Genomic DNA, 27,000 nt, shown 5'->3' on the forward strand with positions numbered 1-27,000 from the left:
GACGTATCAGCCAATTGTTTGGTTGAACATTATAAACAGATGCCGGCACCACCTCTCACCTGGCCCCCAGTCTCCATCAGAAACCAGATAAAAGTATTTTTCAGGTATCTGGATTAGAAATCGAATCTGTGCCCAGGAAACAAAGGAAACCGGAGACAAAGGAATAAAATCGCATGTGCCAATTAATGAGTAACCTCCCTCCTTTTGAAATGGATTAAAGTACGATACAGTAGTAGGTTGTACAAGAAGAGAAGAATTCCAATAATGAGACCATCAGAATGCACTTCCTTCTTATCTTGATGGCAATGGGGCTCTGTGTTCTTAGCAGCCGAGGGAAAAAAGAAAAGGCATACACAGTAAATTATGAATACCGTTTCCACAAGCGAGGCAAAGCTTTCTCAGGCGGTGCATTCTAAACTAAATACCTTATTTGGGAGCATTGGGGGATGAACTAGGCAATGTTCCCAGCAAAAAAAAAAAAAAAAAAAAAAAGTGACAGTAAATGCTGTGGTGATTTTCACGTGACAGTTAATGTCCTTCCTTCGAAACCCGAGCTGAGGCAAGAGAATCTGTTCTGTGAAAGGGCTAAGCTGGCACAGACCAGTATGCTGGCTTGCTCGGGGGGCAGGTGTATGTCACAGGGAGCAGAGAATGACAAGATCATCCTTGGAGTGGCTCTTTCCATCTCCTTGACATTAGACGTGGTGACGAGCCTGCTGTGATTTCTCTGCACAAGCTGCCCCCACCCCATCTGAGAAATCAGAAGCCAGATCAGAACCAAAGGGAACAAGAACGATGGCACCACAGGGGTGACCCTGTCCTCCCCTTAGCTTATTTTAACAAAATCCACTTATTTTCAAATTTTGAAACGTAAGGCATTTTATTCGTAAAATATGTTTGACGCCCGACCCCACAACCAAGAACACCTGTCTCGGGAAACAAAATGTCTCCCCTAAATAGAACTCGGCCCAAGGCAAGCTGAGGTAGGCTCTAGATAACCTATGGAGTTCACATTGTTTTGCCAAGGGTCCAGGGCAGTGCCATCCAATAGAACTTTCTGTGAAGACAGAATTGTTCGGTACCTGTGCTGTCCAATATGGTAGCCACTGGCTGTGTATGGCTAGTCAGCACTTGACATGTGTTTAAATCTGACAAATAAATAGGACAGCATTTGGTGGCTCTGGGATCTCAGGCTTTCTAACTCCAGAACCTACGCTTGTCTGTCCCTATAGCTACTAGCTGCTGTCCTGGACAGTGCAGGTCTGGGAGGACTTAGGAAAACCGTGAGGTGGCTGATAGCTGCCTGGCCAGAGTAGAAAGACAATTGGAATTTACCGGAAACATTGAGTCTTCATACAAAAATATGTTCAGATTCTCTTGCCTTAATTTTTCCCTTTAATTTACATAATAGATGGGAGGATGACATAATCTAGCAGATGTGGAAATGAGTCTTCATTTTAACCCTAGTCCTCATGCACCTTTAAATTTTTTTTTCAGTTTATTTATTTTGAGAGAGACAGAGACAGCCCAAGTTGGGGAGGGGCAGAGACAGAAAGGGCGACAGAGAATCCCGATGCGGGGCTCCAACTCCCGAAACCGCGAGACCATGACCAGAGCAGAAGCCAAGAGTCGGACCCTCAGCTGACTGAGCCACCCAGGCGCCCCAATCCTCATGCAGCTCCAGAACATAGCCCACGTGTTCCGGCCAGTCGGTAGGGCACAGGCAGGGGTGTCTGTAACCCATGGCAGGAGTTGGTAGCGAATTTTAAAGTTGCCCTGTTGCACTGGGGAGGTGGTGGTGGGGGGGCGGGGGGCTGCAGGAATCCCAGTTACGATTTCACCCTCGGGGGCTCTGTGCCAGTTCTCCTGCTCAAACCCAACGGCGTCACCGGGGAGCACGCTACCAGCTTCTGCTACGGTGCTCACCCAGGAACGCAATATGCTGTGCAAAATGTCATCCCAGACAGGAGCCCAAGTTAATTATAATGTCAGGCTTCCCACTGAGACACAGATAATTAGAGGAGAATATTACAGTGTTTCCCAACTCCTGGGGTAAATGGGAAGCATCTTCGAATGTCACCTGCTGGAGATAGGAATTAAAGTGGTTGGAGATGTTCCACTGGAGACGCCCAAGGCCAGAACGAAACCATCTTTCGGGATCAGAGCGGCGTGAAGGCAAAGTAAGAGGGGGGAGGGGGGAGGGGAGAGGACGAGGTGTTCTAGGCCCCGTGATATACACGTCACAGCAGATGACATAATGAGTGGCCCTGCTGGTGGCCAGCACTGTCTCCTCACTTAACACCGAACCCCAAGATGGGTTATTATTTCCATTTTACAGCCAGGATCCTGAAACTCCCAGCGTCTTAGCTGAGGTCACCCAGCTGGCAAAACATTTGGTGGCTCCAGGGTTCACGGCCTGGCCTTTCTGATTCTACATCCTGGGCTGGTCCCCTCTCCCCACACCTCCCTCCTTGATACATCAAAGGGCTAACGATTTGCTTGGGTCCTGGATTGTCCTCCCTTGGCGGAGGTGGTGGTGATGGCGACAGGTGCATGGGGACCGCGAGGGGCTCACTGTACCCGCATCTGCAGAGCGCCCACGGTGATAGTCCACGTTTCCCCTGCCGAAACCTCCCTGCTGATCTGAGCTGCTGCGTCTGGAGTGACAATCGCACCAACACGCCATTGTGGTGCCGCAGACATTCACATCTAATGTGGCAAGCTTCAAAACACGAGAAGCATTTCCTGAACTTCTCTGTAACTGGCTCTGAAAAACTCTGATCCGTCGGGAGGAAGAAAGCATAGCCCCCCGTAGCGAGAGGCAGGCTGCCCATGCCTGCACATGCAACTGTGAGCTTCATCTTCTGCCTTCCTGGGCAGCTTCGAAAATGTAAAACAGGGGGTACAAACACCTAACTCATACACAGAGGACACTTACAAAAGGCCCCGGCAAGTGGCAGCCTCCTGTATGACTGGTGGCTTTTGTTGCTACCAATGAGTTGCAGTCTTGAGTGGTCTTCAGCTTACACGTTAACTGAGCCTGGGTCCCTGGCTGTGCAGAATACTCCTCCAGTTTCTGGAAACAGAACAATGCGAAGGAGAGGCTGTTGCTTCAGTGTTTTCCCTGGAAAGCTCCCTTTCTAATAACAGGATTTTCTATTCGGTCTTTGTCCCAGGAAAATGAAGAGTCAGGAAGCTGTTCTTTCTAGCTCTTGGCTCCTTCCTGTAAGCTCTAAGTTGCCAGACCTCTGAAGCTGCCCTTCCAGCACGTGGAGACCACACACAAGGGTAAAGTGAATGCCAGGGACAAGACCTGGAACCTGGGAATCCCAGTGTTCATGACAAAGGAGACTTTGCAGACAGGACGGTCCTGGATTATCTAGGGACAGGATAACCAAGCGTAGGTTATATGGGTGGACCAGATAACCCAAGAATCTTTATAGGAAGGAGGCACAGAGATTAGACACAGAAGAGAAAGCAATCTAATACAAATCCTTTGTTTTGTTTCCAGCCTGTAATGAAAACCACCCAAACAAGATTATCTCAGCCATAAAGGAATAACTGTTATTTCTACCCTTTTGTGTGTGTTTTGGGCAGAGGGATGTTGAGGCAGTTAAGCGATAGAGGTTCCTCTTCCAAAAATCTTTTTTATCATACAAGTCATTTGTGATAGATAAGTTGATAAATCTCACAAGAACATGAAGAAAATGAAAATCAGCCACAATCCCAGGAATAACCAACGACGGTTAATATTTTTAGTGTATAAATTTGTGAGATTCTGTTCCTTAAAAAAAAAAAAAAAAGCCCCACTCAAGCGTTTCATGTAAAGCCACAAAATGTAGCCTAACAGGAACCGTTGAGTGAAGACAAGCTAAATAATTAAAATCAATTGTTGCGCTGTTTCTGGAGACACAGGCAGTGACCCTAGTTCGCTGTATGTCACAGCAACAACCAGCAAAGTGAACTTGGCTCTTGACTTTAATGAGAGGAAAATAAAAAGCGTGTGACTCATCTCGCCTCTTCTATGGGTTTATAAATAATTTTAACCACAAAGGAGAGCCCACTGTGTCACAGAGACCCACAGAAGCTGAATGCCATCCCTTAGCCCGCCTGTGGCCAAGGGAGAAGGGAAACTGGGACCCTTGGCTCTCAGATGACAGCCCTCCATCCCAGGATGGACGGTAGGTACCAAGTGCACCAGTCATTCCTTGTGCTGATATAGACGCTGAGCTTCAATATGCAACATGAGGTCCTAAAAGGGAGACAGCATGGGGTTTCTTACAGGAAACTCCATCTGTGGTGGGGGTGGGGGGAGCGAGACCCCTTTAAATGACTGCCATTCAAGGTGATAACCATCACTACAGAAGCAGAGACAGGACATAGCAAGGCATCACCAAGAAAGGAATGATTTACACCATTAAATACATTAGATGAATATTGTACTCTTTGTATTATTTTTCACAGAATCATCCAATGCCAGGGCTGAAAGGAATCGCAGCGATAATTTAACACACACACACACACACACACACACACACACACACACACACACATACCCTGAGTCACCAAATAGAGTAGTGCTTGAAGAAGATAACTCTGGAAGATCCCTTTAAGCTCTAAATTTATCTTTCTGGCATACAAAATGATGCTATAGCACACTGTCGAGACCATAAGCTGCTCATGAAAAGAGATTAGTAGGAACTCAATTTGCTAGTTGATTTTTAATTCCACTCAGATGCACAGAGGGTGCTTGTTTTCCGAAGGCCCGGGGACCTATGGAAGGCTCAGAGCCCTTCAGCCTGCATGATGCTGCATGAAAATCACTTTTCAGAGACAATGCTCAGAAGGCGACAGAGTTGCTTGTGCAGAAAACACATCATTTCCCCGGGGCACCATTTTCCAAAGGACTCGGGCACCCCATCCCACCTTCGACGCACACTGGCCAAGCCAGAGAGGGGGCATGGAACTTGGAGGCGCCACATCTACCTGCAGAGACTTGAGGTCTGCCACACGGGCCGGAGGGGCTCATGTCTGATGGTCTTCCTCGGCCATTACAGTTTCTTTCGGAAACACGTCCACTGTTGGCACGATTGTGCATGTTTTTCTCGAAAGTGGGGATTCTTCCCCGCTCTAGGGCTGTGGATGGTCTTCACGAGGTCCATGAACACTTGGGGCTGCCTGCGTGCTGCGTGGGAGGGGGTCCCCAGCTCCTCCCAGGTTCTTAAGAACAGCTGTGAGCCACAAAAGTTTAAGAACGTGTCCGCCCCGGGGCACCTGGGTGGCTCAGTCGGTTGAGCGTCCGACTTCGGCTCAGGTCATGATCTCACAGTCGGTGGGTTCGAGCCCCATGTCAGGCTCTGTGCTGACAGCTCAGAGCCTGGAGCCTGCTTCAGATTCTGTGTCTCCCTCTCTCTCTGCCCCTCCCCTGCTCACACACACTCTCTCTCTCTCTCAAAAATAAACATTAAAAAAAAATTAAAAAAAATAAAATAAAATGAAAGAACACGTCCTCCCTTGCACACATGTGTAAACCCAGGGCCTGGGGTGTGTGCGTGTGCCTACACGTGTGACCTCACACACCAGAAAACTCTACTGGACAAGACACTCACTAACAAGCTTCCTTTTTTTACTTCCACATTAAAAAAAAAAATTAACGAAATGTCATCCCTATCATCCCCAGGACATACAAAACTGAACCAGCAAAGACAAAAAAACTTCAAAAAAATCAAGTATCCTTTTAGTCACTGTGAAAAGTCTATCTTAAAACCCAGAGTTGCGGGGAACGTGAAAGCTCTAGTTAAATTTTTAATAAACTATAAAGGATAATGGTAAAAAAGAGACCTTTTCAAAGGTAAGCTGGCGACAGACAAGCTCTTGAAATGGTTCCCATCAAAGGGCAGGAAGCTGCCGCGGGTAACTGCAGGCGAGTGAACTTCTCTTCCGACCGGAGTTAGCAGACTGAGGCTCCAGGGATGCGTCCCAGTGGGGCCTTGGGAGACTCGTCTGTTTGTATTTAGACCCTGGTGATGTCATCTGGTGCCGGGGGGTTCAACCACATCTACGTGCCAATGATTCACAGGCGGCCCAGATTGATCTCTGTGGCCCAGACTCTGCTCCCATCTCCAGATTCGAACATCCGACTGCCTGATGGGTATCTCCACTCGAATGTCTGCCGACAACCAAACCTCGCGGTCCAAAACCGAGTTCTTAATATGCCCTTCTGAAGCCTGCCCCCGCTGGGCCATCCCCACCCCAGTCGAAGGCGATTCCACGCTTAGCCGGTCAGCCCTGAAACCTCGGGGTCCTTCCTGGCTCCTGCCTTTGTCTCTCACCCCACGTCTACTGCACCAGCAAATCCCCCCTCTCCACCGTCAACAGAAGCCAGAATGGGACCCCTGCTCAGCATCTCTGGCACCACCACCCTGGTCTGAGCCACCTTCGTCTGTTACCTGCGTTCCTGCAGTGAGTGGCCTCTCTGCCCGGTCTCTCCACAGCCGCCCTCCCCCTCCTGAGTCCAGTCTGAACTCAGCACCGACAGAGAATCTTTTACAACACAACTCAGATCACGTGCTTCTCTGTTCAAAAGTCCCACAGAGTGAAAATGAAAATCCTTACAAGTTCCAACTGGGGCAGGGCCGACCTCTCTGTCCTTCCTTTGTGCCTCCCACTCACCCTGTTCCGGCCACAGTGGACTCCTGACTACTCCTCATAGGTCCTCACGTGCTCCTGCCTCAGGATTCTTGCGCTGGCTGCTCCCTCTGCCTGGAACATTCACTCTGCCCCAGAGAGCTGCGTGTCAGACTCAAATGCAAGGTCTCAGTGAGACTCACTCTGACCGCTCTATTTAAAATTGCAACTCCTTTCTGGGGTGCCTGGGTGGCTCAGTCAGCTAAGCATCTGGCTTTGGTTCACATCATGATCTCACGGTTTGTGGGTTTGAGCCCCGTGTAGGGCTCTGTGCTGACCACTCAGAGCCTGGAGCCTGCTTCCGATTCTGTCTGTGTGTCTGTCTGTCTCTCTCTCTGCCCTTCCCCAGCTTGTGCATGCTCTCTCTCTCTCTCTCTCTCTCTCTCTCTCTCTCTCTCTCTCTCAAAAATAAATAAATAAGCTTAAATACATACATACATACATACATAAAATGCAATTAATAAAAGGCAGGAAAAGAGGAGAAATTTCCCCTTGAACCTCTTGATCTAAGCAAGCCAGCCGCTCCCCAGGTCATGAACTGTTAACGTGATGCTTCTGATGAACCAACTAGTTGAGGTTCCTATGAGCCACTCAATCCTCCATACAGGCAAAAGGTACTTCCAATTCACCATAAAAGGGACACAGGTTGAACTTGAACTTGGGAACCCCAAAGATCCAGAAGAAGGTCTGTTGTCAGGAAAGAAGTAACTTTTGAATCTGTGCTGATTACGAATCATCAAATGTCAGTGTCCACCCACACCTCCTCCTGCTAACACATTTTTGCTTCTGGCCTTAATCCAAGCTCTTACGGAAGTCAATGAACACGTAAATATGTGAACTCTGACTCTCCCTGATCTTCTGTTAAAATGAGCCCAGAAACAGTCCCAGTTGAGCACACGGGAACACAGAGGGTAGTGGCAGGTGGGAGACGGGAAGGGCTCCGCCAGAGGAAAGCTTATGCCCGGCTTCTCAAAGCCCAGTCCTATGAAATCTGGATTTTTAGATCGCTTTTGTGTTCTTCTGGGAGACAGAAAATCACCACGGGATACCTCAAGCCAGTATAGTTACCTTATTTGGCTGTAAACCCACTGGGCTGATCTTTATTCGTTTTCAACTGGTTCGAGAAGGAGCCTTGAGTGGCAGCAAGATAGCAATTAACTATTACGACTGAAGAGGCAGGGTAAGTACCTTCTCTTTTCTACTGATTAGAATTTAACAGGTTGAGGGTGACTGTGGAGGTTTTTCAAGCCGCCCTCTGCCAAGTCTTTGGTCTTCCAATGAGCTCGCTAAAACTTTGGGGGTGAATGTGGCCAGACCCATCCACCAGGGCAAATCTACTCAGTCAGCTTGGTGCTTTGGGGTCCCACATAAGACTTCCTCCAAAGGAATACTGAATAGTAAGCTCTAGAAAAAGCAGAGAGTGTGCCTATGGCCAAAAGGGAAAGAGCTAAGAGGGAAATGAGATTGTGAAGAAAAACTGGAAGGCAACCAGCCTATATGATCCTATGATAGAAATTCCTAAGACCAGGACAGAAATGATAAGGAAAGTGCTTCTCATCTAGGGGAAGACCTAAGTTTAAAAAGTGATTGGGGGGGGCGCCTGGGTGGCTCAGTCGGTTAAGCGTCCGACTTCAGCTCAGGTCACGATCTCGCGGTCTGTGAGTTTGAGCCCCGCGTCGGGCTCTGGGCTGATGGCTCAGAGCCTGGAGCCTGCTTCTGATTCTGTGTCTCCCTCTCTCTCTGCCCCTCCCCCGTTCATGCTCTGTCTCTCTCTGTCTCAAAAATAAATAAAAAACGTTAAAAAAAATTTTAAAAAAATAAGTGATTGGGGCGCCTGGGTGGCTCAGTCAGTTAAGTATCCGACTCTTGATTTCAGCTCAGGCCACGATCTCACGGTTTGTGAGTTCAAGTCCCTCATGGGGCTCTGCGCTAACAGCAAGGAACCCGCTTGGAATTCTGTCTCCCTCTCTGTCTGCCCCTCCCCCACTCGTGTGCGCACGTGAGCACGCGTGTCCTCTCTCTCTCTCTCTCTCAAATAAAAAAAAAGTAATTGGACACATAGTGTTCTAGACAGGTTTAGTATATACGGGAATATAGAACATTGAAATTTTCATTCTTTAAAAATGACAAAGCAGAAGTTATAAATGTTGTAAAAGTTAAAAATGACTTCTGGGCAAGCAGAAGTTATATCAAGTTACCCAGAGAGGAACACATTGGCTGTGGCCTTTTCTCCCACAACACTGAAGCCAGAGGGCAATAGAACAACGTCTACACCAGCTTCGAGGAGAAGAATGTGCCTCTAGCAAGCCTGGTCCTGTCGAGTCACGGCTGTGTAACAGGGTAACGGGTTGGCATTATGAACTGGGCAAGGGCTCAGATAATATATCACCCGGGGACACTCCCTCAGCAAGGTTATTCCTCAAACTCGAGTTCTGGCCCAAGGAAGATGGATCTGGATGCTGAAGAACTCAAGACTGAGGAAGCCACAGCTGGGAAGGAGGACAGGAGTATTATTAATGCTAACAACTGCGACCATTTTCCAATTGCTCATGTGGCCCAAGTACGGTACCAAAATCTGTGAACGTACGCGTGTGTGTGCAATTATAGCATCTTATTTAAGTATCAAAAAAAATCAATTCATTTTGTAAATAATACCCCAGTGATCTCAGTGGTAGCAAATGCCCATTTCACAGATGAGAAAACCAAGGCTCAGAGAGCTCGAGTCATTTGTCCAGATATACTAACTGGTGAATTCCAAGATGTGACCGACCCAAGGACAGCCTCAGCTTCCTTCAATTTATTTTTTTTTTATAATCTCTTTATTCTTTTTCATGGTTATCTACATTCTCTAGTTACTCCAAATGAAACGTGGTATTATTTTTGAAATAGAATGCCAGCACATTTTTTTCAATTAAAATAAATCCAAAGACACAGCACGAATTACTGCCGAATGCTAAAAAGGATAGGCCTCGCAAGGACATTTCAGACAGGTGTCCCACAGCAAGAAGGCACGTAAGGCAACTATCAATGCTAAGCTATACAGAAGTCAGTATTTTAAAAGGGCGTTAAGCAGGGGAGCCTGGCCAGTTCAGTCGGTTACGCGTCCCATCTTGACTTCAGCTCAAGCAAATCGTGATCTCACGGTCCGAGAGTTCAAGCCCCTGCACCAGGCTGTGCGCTGACAGCACAGAGCTTGCTTGGGATTCTCCCTCTCCTTCTCTTTCTGCCCCTCCCTCACTCTCTCTCTCACTGTCTCCCAAAATAAATAAACTTAAAAAAAAATAATAAAACAGCATCAAGCGGAACCGGAGACATCCCGGGCTTATAAAAGGTGCTCCCCACAGCAATAACGCAAGTTACAAATAAAGCCAAGGAAGATTTGCATTCTGTCCCCCACCCCCGTCAAAAAAGGACCCACGTCACAACTGTTCCAGCCGAGCAGCTGAGCTGACGGCGTGACTTTACCTTCGGGCAGGTGGCTGGACCGCTCGGGGGCAAGACCTCACCTGGAATGTTGTGTATGGTGATGGCCAAGATGAGCAGCGCGATCCTCCTCCAGCTGCCGCCAAGGGGCTGCGCCAGGTTCCCTCGAGGAGGCGGCGGGACAGCGGGGCCCTCGGGAAGACCCGCGGCCACCGCCTTCTTCCGCTGATAGGCCTCCCCGTTCTCACTCTTGTCTGAGCAAACAGAGAGGGACAGGGAGAGAGAGCACTTTGAAAATGTGCACGCTGGTCCTTGGCAAGCAGCAGCGGGAAGCCGCTTTCAACCCCGGGAAATGGTCCACTTCCTGACTTCCCAGGGGACCGCGGATTCTGTTTCTTTTCCTGTTCCTCCTTCCTTCCTTCACTTGATTCATTTTAGCAAACATTCGCTGAATGGACAGCACCCAAAGCACAGGTACTGGAAGGGATAAAAAAAGATGGAACTGGGGCCACCCTAACAACACCTATTTAAAAGAAACAATACTGAGGAGTGGCCAGGAGCTCAGAGCCTGGAGCCAGGCTCCCCGACTCACCCCTGACTTGTGCACATAGCGGCTGTGTGGCATTACACAAGCTGGTTACCGTCTCTGTGCCCTGGTTTCCCGAGTCACAAAATGGGACACTAAGAGGACCCAACCCACAGAGGTTCGTGAGGCTTAAATGAGAGGCTCCATGTAAGGGCTAAGTGCGTAGGTGTGGACAGCGCTGGCTGTCCTGTGTTTCCTCTTTCCCTACAGCATTGCAGGGTATGTGACCCTCCTCTCCTCTTCACACCGCCTCATGGGAACCCATCTGCGTGCCAGGCCCAGCCAAAGAGATCCCCTCCCCAGGGCCAAGGGACTGGTGACGTGTGTGGATTCTCAATCCGAAAGGTCGTGCGAGGGCAGCCTGACGACCCACGAGGGAAGAGAGCAAGGAAGCAGCTTGGCAGATGACAGAAGGAAGGGGCTGCACACAGACACACAGACATGGGAAATCATGCACCCAGCCAGCCAGCCGGACAGACAGACAGACAGACAGACAAATGGCAGCCTGCATGTCACGGGACATTCTGAGCCCCATGGGCTGACTACGGTCCCAGCCACTGGACTTCATGAGCCAACCTCCCTTTCAAACGTTCCTCTTGGGGGACATATTTGAAGGACGTCATTTCCTAGGCCCAGGCTGTGCCAACTACCCATGGTCTCCAGGGTCATTTGCTCACTCTCAATGGAGGCAAATCGCCTGGGTCTGAGGCAGTGTCTAGACTGCGGTGCACAGCACGGGACGCATTTGTGGGAGCGGCTTCCTGGGGGAGCAGAGTCTGGAGCGAATCTCAGGCACGTGGCGGCACAAATGGAAAGGAGGGTCTCGCTATCACGAGTGAACCTAAGAACCTGTAAGTCACAACTCAGTGGTCTTGGACGGGACACAATAGGGCAACCATACATCCCAGTTTGGGCTCGCCACCCCGGGGGTGGGGGGATTGTTGGTGTCCCCTTTCACTCTCAAAGTGTCCTGGTCTGGACAATAAGCGATGTGGCTCCCCTGGCTGCAGGAAACAGCAGAAGCTTGACTGACTCTCCACTGTGTCGGGGGTCTGGGGACTCCAACAATCTCTGCTGGAAAGCCACTCTACCCAGACACTATTTGCACGGGGCAAAGCTAAACACACATTCACGGCGCGGTCTCCGTATGGTGGCAGAGGGCACCCGCCTTCCTCCCGGACCAGTCAGGAAACACCACGGATTCCCTGGGTTTCCTTTGAGCGCACAGACCTGACCTCGCTCTCCAGTGGGAGTTGATGGCGGTGGGGGGTGGGGAACTCTTCCCCTTGGGATTTTACAATTTAAGAGAGAAGAGACAGAGAAGATATGAATAATTCCTTTGCATCGGAGGGCAGAAATGTACACTCTCTAATAAACTCTGAAGCTGGTGCTTATTTCTGTCAGGGCCACGGAGGCATCAGACTCTGAATCCGCTGCAAATTCGCACAGAGAGCAACAGAGATGGGGGCACCGTTAGCAAATCCCAGCCGTGTGCTAGTGTCTAATATGAGCGACGGAGAAGCAGAAAGAGGTAAAGCCACGTGCCCCCACCTTGGGGTCCCCGTGCCCCACCTCGGGGTCCCCGTGTGCGAAAGCTGCTGTGCCCGAACGGGACCTGAGATGGTGTGAACAGCTCACGTGCATGTTAAATAAGCCACTGTTTGCTAACAGCCTCTAATGGGTCTGCAATGAGGAAAATTAGTCCAAATTAATCACTACAGAGAGTACGAACGCCTCCTGAGCAATGAATCTCCTTGCCTCTCCTGGCAGGGCCATTGAGACCACCGCATACCAAGAACACCAGCACCATGAGCAAAGGACGAGCACTTCATGGGGGCAGTGGCCAAGCCTGGGGTGGGGTGAAGAGGTGTGCCAGAGCGACAAGAACCTGTTGAGGGGGGAAAGGTCTGGGCACTTTCGAAGTAGGATTTGGCAAAGAGGAAGGACGGGCAATGTCGATTCAGAAACGCAAAATGGCATTAGTGACATTGGCTAATAGGGAACTTTATCCTCAGTCTTCACAAAAGCCCCACAAAGCAGAGAAGGTTCCCTCTAACAAATGCAAAGCTTGAGGGGCACACCTGGGTGGCTCAGTCGGTTAAGTGTCTGACTTCGGCTCAGGTCATGATCTCGCGGTTCGTGAGTTCGAGCCCCACGTCGGGCTCTGTGCGGACAGCTCAGAGCCTGGCGCCTGCTTCGGATGCTGTGTCTCCCTCTCTCTCTGCCCCTCCCCTGCTCTCTCTCTCTTAAAAATAAACATTACAAAAAAAATTAAAAACAAAAAAAACCTTGAAGAGCAGAGAGGTAGAGTTAACCAGTCCCAGGTCACCAACTTGTCCCAGATGGATTCCAAAGTCAAGCCAGGTCTTTGCCTCCAGAGGCCACCTCTTAACCAGGACCCTGTTGTTGACTGGGCTGGGGTGTGAGGGGTGGGGAGGGGGGGCTGTTGATCTGCTCCTTTGCTCACTGCTCTCACTGTCGTGGCATTCAGGGACTTGAAATCCCAGATGTTTATGTTGGATACATTCAGCGTGCAGAGGTGGTTTGGTGAGCTTGCAACCAGTGACCCCAGAGGTGGAGAAGGCTAGGTGGACGTCTCGTATCTATAGTCAGTCCCACTCATAGACAAACCTGAAAACAACGCTTCTGAAACCCTTAGACCTGCTATGTCCAAGGATAAAGCAGCTACAAGTAGAAAATAGTTATCAACACCTAGCGCGGAACACAGGGTTACGATTCTTTCAGAAGGTAAAAGAAAAGACTTCAAAGCTGCCCATTATCAAAAAAGCATTTTTTTTTTTAATTGAGACGTTAGCATCTAAGAATCCACACAAAGAAGGGACCCACTGCTGGGGTTGAGCCTGTTGTCCTCCTTTCCTGGAGAGGCATGGCATTGCTGGATTTGAGAAGGACCACAGGGGAACAGACAGACCTGGCCAAGGCCCATCTCTCCCACTGAAGGGTGGGGCGACCTTCTGTAACACATTCACACAATCACACATGTGATTCTCATCCCAAAGCATCATATCATAGAGCAAAGCCGTCTCTGGTCCGGCAGGCACGAGCCAGGGGTCATGGCAAACCCTGATGCCTGGGTAGGCCCTGTCCCCCTCGGGGTTTGACAGTGAAGCGAAAGGTGAAGTCTCTGTATCAGTGGCTCTAAACCATTTTGAATCAGCAACTGCTTTTGAAAAAAAAAAATTTGTTTTAATGTTTATTTATTTATTTTTGAGAGAGAGAGAGAGAGAGAGCACACAAGCCGGGGAGGAGAGAGAGGGGGAGAGAGAGGAAGACACAGAATCCAGAGCTGGCTCTACATTCTGAGCTGTCAGCGCAAAGCCCAACACAGGGCTTGAACCCAGGAACCGTGAGATCATGACCTGAGCTAAAGTTGGCCGCCTAATTGACTGAGCCACCCGGGCGCCCCAGCGACTGCTTTTTAAAGTACAGTGAAAGCTATAATCCTCTCTTCAGCAAATAAATAAATAAAAATTAAAAATTAATTAATAAAAAACAAAGACAACTTGAAATAATTTTTGAATCCTCATGGATTCAGGGACCTCAGACCGAGAACATCGTGCAAAATGAAAACCACGTTAACCTTTGTTTTCATAACCCAGGGGCCCGGGATGGGGCCCACGGGATGTCTGGTGTCCCTCTGATGATGTAACCGGCCAAATCTAACAGGGCCCAGGGATGAAACCTCAGCGCCCAGCGAATGCGGCAACACTAATTAATAAATCACCAGCCACAAGAGCTTTAAAAATATCCCCAACATATCATTGGAAATGATCTGGTTGAGTTAACACAAATAGGCAAATCCTCATCTGCTAAGTGCAGAAAACTTCAACCCACTGGAAAAATACCTTCCTTCTAAACCCCATTTACAAAACATATAATGAAGAGTAGTCAGTGATATATATATTCACTACGTACTACATATGCACAAACAAAATCAAAAGGCCAGTCCGAAGCAGGGAGAGAGGATAATCTATTTACTTATTATGTTTCCTTCCTGTTGGTTTCCCAGGAAATCAGAATGAGTTGGGGGAAGAAATTCAATTATCAACATGAGTGTGACAATGCTTGCTAAGAATTTGGTTCTGTTTCTTTAATCATTTATGGGATTAGCATGACTTCCTTTATGTAATTAATGCCAAATTTGAGCATGAAATAATGACTCAACATGGGTGAGTATCCACCCTGGCACGTGAAAAGATCAAGGCCCATGGAGGCCCTTCCTGACAGTCACATGGAAATTTAAGAAAGAGCCAGGTCATTCTCACAGTCTTGGCAGATGACCCTCCAGTTCAAATATACCCAAAACTAAAGCCTATAACTGTCTCTAAACCTCTCCACACGCAGACTGCTTCCTTTTTGTAAAGCTGTAAGCATAACTACATTAAAGAAAAAGTCTCTGGTGTCCCTATCCTGATGACCGTCATTTGTTCCTACCCCTTGTCCAGTTCATGTTTTTGTGTGTGTGTGTGTGTGTGTGTGTGTGTGTGTGCATATTTGTGGTCAGTGCAAATGGTAAAGAGAATAGATGTGGGATCACACTGCCTACCAGGGGATCATGGCTTTGTCAACCATGGGACATTGGCTCTGTCAATCATGAGCCATAAGGCTTCAGAGAAATGCTATACCTGTGCCTCAGTGCCTTTGTACTAAAATGTTTTGTTTTGTTTTTTTTTTTGAGAGAGAGACAAGGCACAAGTGGGGGAGGGGCAGAGAGGGAGGGAGACAGAATCTGATGCAAGCTCCAGGCTCCGAGCTGTCAGCACAGAGCCTGATGCAGGGCTTGAACTCACAGACCGTAAGATCATGACCTGAGCCGAAGTCGGACACTTAACCGACTGAGCCACCCAGGTGCCCCTTGATTATACATCTTAATGTACAGTTTCATATTCCACTTGTTTCACTTAAAACTCCAGAAACATTTTCTACATTTCTTAGCCTCTGTGACTCTAGTTTTTAATGCCTTAAGGGAATTTTGCTTAGGTCTGAGCCCATCATTTGCAAAACCATTTCTTTTTATTCAAGTTTAATTCAGTTTTCTAGACGCTAAAAGCTGCGGTGCCTCGTCTTGCCACATGGGGGCATACTCTTTCGGCTCCCTCCCACCTAGGAGGGGCACCCACCCAGGAAAAGTACCTTCTTGACCTCAGGCACTAATTCTTTGTTTTATGGCTTCATGGTTCACATATACCATGGGAGCAGAGGGCTGACCTACCCCAGGAAACACACCCCCGCACGTGAGGAAAAGCTCCTAATGCAGAGAGAGAAACTTTGTGCAATGATTCTTAAATCTTCCCCGGGCTTACTTGCAACTCCTAGTTAGCCAACAACTGCTTTCCTAACATTGAACCACAGTGGAGCTGTATCACAGGCACATTTTGCAAATTCAGGTATGTGCCGTTGAAAACAAACATGAGAAAACTCCATTTATCCACTCCTCCCTTTCTCCTTTCCATCACTATCCTTTCAAAGAAATTTTGGCTTCAATCGCCCAGAAAGAGAGAGGTGTTTGTTGAAATGGTAAGAAAAATGAATTCTTGGCTTTGGAGGTTCTGGGTGAGGGGCAAGTCTTGGCGGTTTAAGGGAGAAAAAGGATGTTCAGGGGGGTGATTTTGACTCTTCAACATTTTTGCCTTAAATGCTGTCTTTAGAACCCACTGGGCACTTGTGTTAGGAAATGGGAAGGTGTGAGTCGCTGAGGCTGGCAATTGAGTGCAATCCATCTCTCGATGCAAAACCGGGCAGCCAAGATGATGCTCGTGGCACCCTCACCCGAGAGAAGTTCCTCAGCTTCCCTGAGCCCTACGAGGCTACTCACCCATGAGTGTCCTTAGATCCTCCACAACCCCTTGGAAATGCCAACATATATGCTGCAAATGTGAAGTCCTGGCATAAAGCCAACAGCATGGCATTCATTTAAATGTTGCCCATTCCATAAGTTTTATGGGCTCCAGTAGTCAAGGGGGGGGGCTGGCCAGCCATTCGACCCACCTCTCCACCATTGGGCAGGTGCCCCAAATAAAATACCCCTGCTGGTAAATACTCCTGCTGGTATAGTAACTGCATTCCGACTATAAAGATATAAGTACATATCAAAGCAACCTTGGAAACTCTAAAAATAGACAGAAGAAAATTTAAATCACACATAAACACATCACCTAAAAACATATATATTTGGAGTTTGGTATACTTCCTTCCGTGTTTTGCCTGGTTTTACGTAACCGGGATAGCATATTATACAACTGAAGACTGCTTTTTATTCTCGCTAAACATAAGCATTTCCCCCATATGACTGAAAACTCTTAGAAGCATTTCCAGCAATAGAAATTATTATTTACATTCTCATAGTGTTGGGCATTTAGGCCATTTCTAATTTTTTTTTTCTATAAATATCACTGCAAAACCTTTCACCTGTATTAACAAGCAGAAATTTGAACAAAATTCCCAGAGCTGAAGTGTTGATGAAAGGGCGGTGGTGCGTTTGGCTAATTAATTTCCAGAAAGGCCATGCCATTTCCATTTCCATGAGGAAAGTTCACGAGTTCTCACCATGGCATTTCTTAGTCAGCATGGGTATTTTTCATTTAAAAATAAATGTATCCGCTTATGAAGGAAATGACATTTCCCTTCATTTGTATTTCTTTGACTACAGGTGAAGTTGAACATTTTTCAGAGTTTCAGGTGTATTTATTTCCCCTTTTGTGAAGGGTCCTCTGTCCGAACAAGGCCTCTTTAATGATATATGATTAACTGACTCCTTACGGACACGGGTAATTTTCCTGTGAGGCTCTGTGCTTGTCGATGGTACCTGAGACCCGGCTGGGAGCGGCGGGTGTTCTCACACATCAGACAGGTGTATCCACCTGGCCAACCTGGGATTCCAGCCTCCCTTTAAAAAGTTCCTCAGGGCGCCTGGGTGGCTGAGTCGGTTGAGCATCCAACTTCTGCTCAGGTCATGATCTCGCGGTTCGTGGGTTTGAGCCCCGCATCGGGCTCTCCGCTCTCAGCCTGCTTCGGGTCCTCTGTCTCTCTGCCTCTCTCTCTCAAAATTAAATAAACATTTAAAAAAATCCCCTTTGACATTCCTCAAGACAGTGTACTGCCTTTTAAAAAAAGTAGGGGGAGAGGGGTCATCCGCTTCATTTATGCTGCTGGCTGGTATGGTCCCCAAAGCTGTGTTTCTCTCTCAATATTGAAACTCTACTTTTTTTCAAAAGCAGGATACATGACCAGCTTCTCTTCCTTCCCTAGTCTTCTTGCTACCCAATGACCCTGGGACTCTTGTAAGTAACAGCAGTTCCACAAACATTACATACGGCGAGAGGAATCTAGTGTGGAACAGGAGCCCTGCTGGGGCTTCCAGATTTAGCAAATAAAAAAGACGGGGTGCTCAGTTGTAACCGAATTTCAGATAAAATGAAACTTTTTAGGATAAGTATATCCCAGATATTGCCTGGGATATACTTATCGTAAAAAGCATTCATTCTTATTTGACCCTGAAACTTACCCGGATACCCTGTATTTTATCTGACCGTCCTACTTGTTGCCCCATTTAGCGTCTCAGTTCTCAGGTGGGGAGAGAATGCGCAAACCACATTCTACTCTGAAAGCAGCCACACACTCTTCTCAGTGCAAAAGTGTCTAAGGAGACGCTGAATGGGTCACATGTAATCCAGGGCAGGAAAAGATTCCACTGGAGATGAAGGAAACTTCATGGAAAGATAACTGAAGTATTTACTATGCTTAATTACTAACCCTTGAGCAGAGAAACATCTGGAGTTTAAGAAATATGATGCAAAACTTATTTACAGGGGTTACCTGGGTAGCTCAGTCGGTTAAGTATCCGACGTCAGCTCAGGTCATGATCTTACGGCTCGTGAGTTTGAGATCCACGTCGGGCTCTCTGCTGTCAGCACAGAGCCTGCTTTGGATCCTCTCTCCCGCTCCCTCTGCCCCTCCCCGACTGGCGTGTGCATGCTCTCTTTCTCTCTCTCTCTCAAAAATAAACATTTCCCAAAAAACCTGATTTATAATCTCTGTAACTAGAATAGATGTCTTCACTTATCATTCTAAACATCATGAGCCACACGATTATCAGAGGGTCAAATGCTGCCTGGGTAGGGTGGCTGGCGATTCCCTTGTCTTTTCAGCCCATATTTCCCAGGACCTGTAAGTAACCCATGCCTCGCCTATTGATGCTTACAAATAAGCAACTGCTTAGCGACAACACAGACACAAATGGATCTGCATAACTGGTAAAAAATTAAATGTACCTCCGAAGAGATGGGCTCACTCTTAGCGAGAGGTTTCTCATCCATTAAGCAAACCACCCACTAAAACATGCCTTTTTCCAACTATCTAAGGTAATAATTTATATTCTCAGCCAAGGGAGCCAAAATATCCAATAACATTACCTACCAGGTCAGTTCTTCTGCTGCAAAGGTACAAAAAACCAATTAATCAACATGAACTCATTCCTGATGAATTGAATGTGGTCTAAAAATAAATCCCAGGTGGGCTCCAGAGCTGTCTACCCTGCATGTGTGTGTTCAGCACAGATGCTCCCGTGGGAAAGAGATCATTCTAGCTTTGGGGGAGTCCAGCCGCAAAAGACATTTGTTTCAAAAAACTCCCAGCACACTCATCGGAGAGAGACAAAGGGCATCCTGAAAAATACCAGTGCTTATAAGCGCTTTGCAAAGGACTCTCGGTCGACCCCAGAAAGATGGCGGGGCGGGGGGAGAGGGGGGAAGGCATGTGCTTAACCTACATGGTTGTCAATTACCAGGTCAGGGAGGAGGCACCCAGGAGAACAGCACCCACTTCGGGGCTCTTGTCCAACAGCAAATATTAACTTAATTGTCATTGGTTCACTTTCCCCTATGACATAATGCTGTTCTGCTGTCCTCTCTAATTCTGAGAATAAAGATCAATAGCCTAGACCACTGTATCTCCCAAGTGTGGAGTAAAAGTCCATCCGTTGCTGGGTCACGGTGGGAGCTCGTAAAACACCAACTCCTGGAGCCCGTCCTGGAGCTACTGGGTTAGAACCTGTGGGCGAGGGCACATCGTGGATTCTGGGGCCCGGGAATCCACCACATGCTGTCTCCCACCCTCACCCCCAAGGTAATTCTGATACATTCTGGATTTTGAAAATTAATATTTTAGACCACTTCAGTGCTACTTAATCCAAGTACTTCCTTAGTCTCTAAATTTACGTCAGTCCAGGGGCACCTAGGTGGCTCAGTCACCTGATTCTTAGTTCTACGTGGGCACCTAAGGACACACATGACTGCCAAACGCACGGCAGGGGACGGAGCGGGGGGGAAGGCAAAGGAATTTAAGACCAGAAGGTAAAAAGTAATTGTACCATCCTGACAGAAACCATGGTCTCCTTACATCAGATGAAAATCCTTTTTTTTCTTCTTTTAGAGAATATGGACCATCACCAGGAAAGGCAGCCGACAGCAGAAGAATTGAGAGAAAAATCAATTCCCCCCCAAACAAGGCATTCTCTTATCTCCCCTGTGTCTACAGAGAGTCTCTGAAGGGTCTAGGTCGACCTAAACTCTCCCTCTATTTCTATCTCGCATTTCCTCTCTTGTCCTAGGGCTTGGCCACCAGGAATCCCAACACGACACTATCAATGACACCGTTAGGTGCCACAATCACGAGAGCGCACACATGGCCAGTATTAACCAACAGCATTACGTTCTGCAAAGGGCGCTGGGAAACAAAACCTTCCTTTTGCCTAGGGGCACGTGACTGAATGGAAACCTCGGTGCTGGAAAGGTTCACGTGGATCTAAAATTCCACAAACGTTTCTTGGTCCGGGGATTTTCTTGCTTTTCAGGATACGCACAGTTGACACGGGAACACAGTTAGTGGCTGGAGATAACAAGGAAGGAAGGAAAAGATGAGCACAGGCCTGAAGATGTGTGGTTTGTTGGTTGTCTTGGTTACAAGAAGGTAAGGGAGCTTTACCTGGAGAATTTTTGCCCACGGCAGGTTCAGCGGGGAGAATTTACGGAGCACGGGCCTCAGGGAAGGGCAATAGAAGCCAAGTCAGTCATCAGAAGAAAACTGAGGGGCTCATGGAATTAACCCAGGAAGGCCACAGAACCCACCCTGGAACCCCAACAGAGCCAAGGGAGACCAGGACTCCTGCTCCACCAAAATGCCACCACACACCCATGTGGCAGCACCTCCGTCCTCAAGGCTGGACGCCAAATGCCCCAGCTCAGGTCACTGGCACTGAGTCCTGGCCACTTCTTAAATTTTTTTTTTTTCAACGTTTTTTATTTATTTTTGGGACAGAGAGAGACAGAGCATGAACGGGGGAGGGGCAGAGAGAGAGGGAGACACAGAATCGGAAACAGGCTCCAGGCTCTGAGCCATCAGCCCAGAGCCCGACGCGGGGCTCGAACTCACAGACCGCGAGATCGTGACCTGGCTGAAGTCGGACGCTTAACCGACTGCGCCACCCAGGCGCCCCGAGTCCTGGCCACTTCTGCTGGGATAACTTTGCTACCAGGTCCGTCCCACTGGCCAAGCCATGGTCAGCTCTAGCTGCAATAGAGGCCGGAAGTCCAACTTCTACCCTGGGAGACAGGCTCCATCTTCCACCGGGACTCCAAGGTGGGGGGAAAGGAAATACCAAGCACAGTCAAGGAGTTTGGAAGATAAGTCATCACAGGGGGAGAAGGAGGGAGAGGGGGAAGGAAGGACTAGGGAAGACTAACTACCATAGGGAAACTTTATTCATGTCCTTGGACACCCATGGCTTTGATATAATTGTCTATATTAAATTTGCACCAGGTCGGGGCATCTGGGTGGCTCGGTCAGTTAAGCGTCCGACTTCAGCTCAGGTCATGGTCTCACGGTTCGTGGGTTCGGGCCCCGTGTCGGGCTCTGCTGACAGCTCAGAGCCTGGAGCCTGCTTCGGACTCTGTGTCTCCCTCTCTCTCTCTGCCCCTCCCACAGTCATGCTCTGTCTCTCCCTGTCTCTCGAAAATAAACATTAAAAAATTTTTTTACACAATTGCACCTGGTTTCCTGCTGTCCTTAGAAAGCCACAAATAAATGAATGAAACCATGGCATAGAAATCTCAGGTCAACTCTATCCCTAGTCTTCTATACACAACCCTGTGCAAGTCCCAACCTCTGAAGGTCTCAGCTTCTTCCAACTACAAATAAGCTGAACTAGGTAGACTTCGGGGCCCCTTCCAGCGCGAATTCTATGCTCTGCCACCGCTGGCCTACATGGTCGTTCATCCCAGACAAGTAGGAGAGAGAGGCTATTTCCAATGTCAGTGTTCATCCAACTCTGTTCTAGACTAAGAAATGCCCCAAGATGAGCTTCAGAGACGGCACATTCACTGTTCAGAAAGTAAGAACGTCCACTGAATGAGGAGCAAATTTGTTTGCCCAGAGGAATCGGCATCTCTTTCTGCCCTAAGACGAAAAGCATTATATTCCCTTTAAATGTATTATGATATTTTCTGACAATACAAACATTCCCAGACATTACAGGAAATAGAGAAAATACTGATAAGGGCAGAGGGAAACTAAAAATCATTCACCACCCAGAGGGGACCACCTTGAACAAATCCTGACAGTCTTTTTCATATTTATGCTGTATCTGTATAGATGAACATACACACACACACACACACACACACACACACACACGTTTTTAGGTGAATCATACAGTTCTGAAACATGACTTCACGTAGTGGTAAGGTGTGAACATACTCCATATCATAACATGATAATCCCCCCGAGTCAGTGGTTCTCAGCCAAATCTCCATCACCTACTGGAGGTCAAGAAGGAACAAGGCAGAGTTTCCAGTAGTCAAACAGAGAACTAACAATATATACTCAAGATTTTTTTCTTGTCAGAAGAAAAGATGTGTTAATTGTCCAAACCATTTCAAAGTCTGGGTCAACCAGTTACCTTCCAGGCCTCTAGTGAGCTTTGGTGTTTAGAGTACTAAAAGTCATCTGGACAGGAATTATAAACGGGCACTTTACAACTGGCTAAATGTTGGCTGAACTTGGAAGGGTCAATATTTATTACTGTTCTGGCATTTCTGTGATATAAATGTTACCTTCAGGGTGGTTTCTGAGCCCTTCGTTTTTCAGGCTCAATTTAAATGGTGTAGTAGAAAGAACATGTGTATGGTGTGTGTGTGTAGCGGGGAGGGGGGTCTTCTACAGCCTAAATTCCGTAATATTTAACCGCTTTCCAGTGCATCTTTGGTCTGTGCACAGGGCCACCACCTCTGATGCCCGAGCAGCGCAAAGGGCTGAGTCCTTATGCTCACAATGGCACAGCGCTTAGCACGGAGGAGGTCCTTAAATATTTGTGGAATGAATAATGGAAGCCAAGCACGCTCTTCCCCAGAAAAGTGTGCGCACACATCTACAACACAGAACATTTTGCACATGTTTTCAGAGAGTCTATGGTTTTATTAAAGGTTAAGACCCTCGTTCCGAAACATCCTACTGATTGACCAACCAACATTTATTTATGCAAATGACTTCCATATGGACATCCATCACAAGGGTCAGCAAATGTTTGGGTAAAGGTCCAGATAATAAATATTTTAGACTTTGTGGGTCATTCCAGCTTCCTGGAAAACTACTCAACTCTGCCTTTGTAGCGCAAAGGCAACAGGCAAATGAGTTGGTTTGTCTGCATTCCAATAAAACTCTTTTTTACAAAAACAGGCCAGATCTGGCCAGCAGACTGTACTTTGCTGGCCCCTGATCCAGGCTACTAAAAGCAGGGTTTTTAATGGGGCACCTGGGTGGCTCTGTTGGTTAAGCGTCCGACTCTTGGTTTCAGCTCAGGTCATGATCTCACAGCTTCATGGGTTCGAGCCCCACATCGGGCTCCGCTGGCAGCACAGAGCCTGCTTGGGATTCTCCCTCTCTCTCTCTAGCTGCCCTTCCCACACTCATGCTATCTCTGTCTCTCTCAAAATAAATAAATAAACTTAAGATTTTTTTTAAAAAAAGTAGGGTTTTTAGGATTTCTTTAAGATTCAATTCTCTTAGTCATCAGTAGCCCTCATGAGAATTATTCCTAAGCCTTTATGTTCCCCAAAGAAGTTTATGGCCTGGGCCCACCCAGCGGCTGGTGTGGATAATTCAGCCATGTGTGAATCATAATGGAGGTCACTGGTCAGCTTGACTAACTCGAAAGAACAGTCCAGAGAGTGAGTACCATGACAGAATGCTGCGTCCTATGGACACCTTGTGGTGTCCATGCAAAGGTTTGCCTTGACATTTGCAAGCATTGTCTGTCCTTTCCCCCAACACTCCGTGCTTTGCGTGGCCCATCCGGACCTGCCTGGGCTTGATAAACCAATGGATGAACCTGAGTTCAGTGTATGTGGATCTCCAAGAAACAATATGCAGTGGGTGGCAGACTAATCTCACTGTGGACTTTTTTTTTTTAGCATGCTAACTATTAGAGCTGCCTACTAACAGAAGACATTACTTCGACCTCATCCTCAACAGGGGACCAAAAAAAAGCAAAAAGAGGAGGGACAGTAGATGACAACCTGAAAAAAGGACACTCTAACCCTCAAAGGCTTATGTAAACACCGACCCCGCTGTGAAAGGCGATGGCCCAAGAAAACCTCAGGACCCTGCCTCATGACCTCCTCTCTCTCCCCGATTCAGGTTCAATGATCACCAATTGAAATGCCTATTCTGCACCATGCAAGACCCCACAGGCATGGTCGGCTGGAAAACTTTTTATCTTCTTTAATTCTAGAAGCAACCCTGGGAGGTAAGTTCTTGCAAATCCTATGTTACAGGTAAGGAAAAGGTTAGCTCAGTGGCCTACCCTAACATCCTTTCAACCAGCTGCCCAGCCATTATTCCCAGCTCTGCCTCCTTCATGGAACTAACTGGTTGGTCTACCCCCGGTTTGGTGGGGTATGAAATTCTGCTGCCCCTACTTCTGTTGCCATGAGGAGGGACTTTGCCCTAAACACTCCTGGTCTTTTGTGCCACCCTTAATACCTTCCCATGGGGACAGAGTGAGTTTCCTGAGAGATGAATTTGGGGTTAGCTTCCCCCCTTGCCCTGAGTGCCAGGGTGCCCACAGGCAGCCTGACTTCCAGTCTAGGCCTCCATGCTGCAAGGTTCACGGGATTCCCCAGCGTGTCTGTGAGTTGGTGAGTAAATTGGCCTAATTCCACAGTCCACCATCACGAATCCCATTCTGATGCACATCACAGCCATTGCCTCTAAGCCAATCTTTGGGTATTGAGCGTGGAATTTTTATTTCCCTCCGCCTCCTTCGCCTCTTAAAGTTGATTCAGAGCTCGGACAGGGAAGACGGAGGTGTTCGGCAGGAGGCCTCTCCAACCCCAGTCCCCGGCCCTAAGCCTCGTCTAGTCTGCAGGGCACAGTGGTCAGTTCAGGGGTGAACGTATGATCTGAGCCAGTGGCCTACGGATATTGCCCCGTGGACACCGCCCCCGTGGGCTGAAGCCCAGCCACGCGGGGCAGGAACAAGGAAATGCGCCGGGTGCAGAGGCTGTCTTGATGGTACTGCCCTCGCTGTTCAGAGCCCGAGGCCTGTTCCTGAAGCTCCCCTTGATTCCGCGAGCTTTCAGTACCTCTCCCCACGAGTGAGCAAATAAAAGTTGATTCGGCTTCAGCTGGATGAGTTGATTCCTGTCGCCAGCAATCAGAAGAGGTCTGACTGAAATAAGAAAACCTCAGCTACAGGGTGATCCCGCTAGGGTAACACTGCCAGTTCACAGCAGGACCGAGAGTCAAGCCCCAGGCTCCTGACTGCTAGTTTGGGGCTGATCCCCGCCCCCCGCTCCTGGCATCGCACCGCCACAAGCTTTCCCTGCCAGGGGAGCCTCCACCTCCACCAAAACCCAAAGACCCCCGACCCGTCAATTCTCTAAAGCACCAGGGGCACGAACACCTCCTTCTACCATGCAGACGCCTGAGGACGCATCTGACCACCACGCACTGCGGCCACGGATCCTCTGTGCTCACTCCCAAGTGGGGACAGCAGGAGGTTTTAGGGAGGATACACCTGCTCTAGGAGCTTTGTTGCCGTGGAAGTCTCCTGAAAGGACTGGACTGGTGCTTCTGAAAAGAGGCCTTGATCAGAATTATCTGAAAAGCTTTAAAATCCAGATTCCCAGTCTCGGCAGCAGACCTAGTGGGTCCGAGTATCCCAAGGGAGGAGCCTGCCCACGGGCATCTCTGTGGGCTCTGAGGTGGGGCTGCTGCTGCTGCCGGCCCACGAGCCGGCCAGCATAGGAGAACCGCTGGATCACATGACATCAGTGTCTTTCCCGGCAACGGGCTCTGAGAATGCCCCACTTCATCAGCCCGTGCTGCCAGGCTGGTCCCTTCCAAGATCACCCACGTCCGAGCACGCGTGACAGTCTCTGCTCTTCGGGCACCTTGTATTTTCCTAGCCTTGCTGAACCCTGGTGTCTGTAAGAACCCCGTAATTGCAAAGTAACCAGCCCGCTTCGGGTGACGGTTGGCTCTGTACATGTCACCCCGGGCTGCAAACAGAACAGACATTCGCAGGCCAAGAGGACTTGAACTTGGCCTGCGGGCTCAGACTCGGGTCCGCCTTCCCACCCAGTGCTCGCTGCCCATGCAAATCCCCGGTTCCCTGCACGGTCTCCTGGCCATGAGTTCTGGCCTCATTAACCACTCAGCCCATAGAAGCAGCCAGTCTCCTCAATCCAGCTGGTTCTGGTCCTTGGCCACCCTCGTCTCACCCCATTCCGAAAGCCTATCCAGAGCCGAGCAGGTTCGGGAAGGGAGGAGCCTGAGGGAAGCTAGGAGGAGGGCAGGGTGTCCAGGTAGGCACAGGTGTCCTCCTGTGCCTTCCTCTCCTTTGCCACAAGGACGGCCTCCCGCACCGAGACTGAAGCCTCCAGACACTGATCAGATTCCACGAAAGCAACATGAAGAACAACAAGGGCTTATGTGGAGGTGGGACCAGTGGACAACTTGCACCTCAGGAGAAGCGCTTGCCAGGAAGACGTTCCAGCGGATCAAGGGTGGGAGCAAAGGGAACTGCGTTCCACAAGGGTCAGCAAAGAAAGTCCCTTTTCTGGGGGACAGGACGTGGTCAGGACCAAGTCTATTCTAAGACAGAACCTGCGATGGGCAGAAGCACCTGTATTCTGATAGGTAGCGATGAATCTGTTGTCAGCACGGCCCTAAGGTGAAGCCAATGTCGAGGACACTCATGGGTCGGGTGGGCTCATTTCCAATCAGCC

At 48.5% G+C, this 27,000-nt stretch overlaps 1 protein-coding gene across 3 annotated transcripts in view; it reads right to left on the reverse strand.

Moving 5' to 3' along the window:
* Positions 1-27,000, reverse strand: part of SLC39A11 (solute carrier family 39 member 11) — a 350,792-nt gene that overhangs the window by 135,143 nt on the left and 188,649 nt on the right. For all 3 annotated transcript variants that reach the window (XM_042917562.1, XM_042917560.1, XM_042917561.1), the window contains exon 6: positions 10,194-10,364. In XM_042917562.1, coding sequence (XP_042773496.1) covers positions 10,194-10,364 — 171 coding nt within the window. The remainder of the gene's footprint in view (positions 1-10,193; positions 10,365-27,000) is intronic.

This window comes from Panthera leo, chromosome E1 (genome assembly GCF_018350215.1).
Source record: "Panthera leo isolate Ple1 chromosome E1, P.leo_Ple1_pat1.1, whole genome shotgun sequence".
Classification (NCBI taxonomy): domain Eukaryota; kingdom Metazoa; phylum Chordata; class Mammalia; order Carnivora; family Felidae; genus Panthera; species Panthera leo.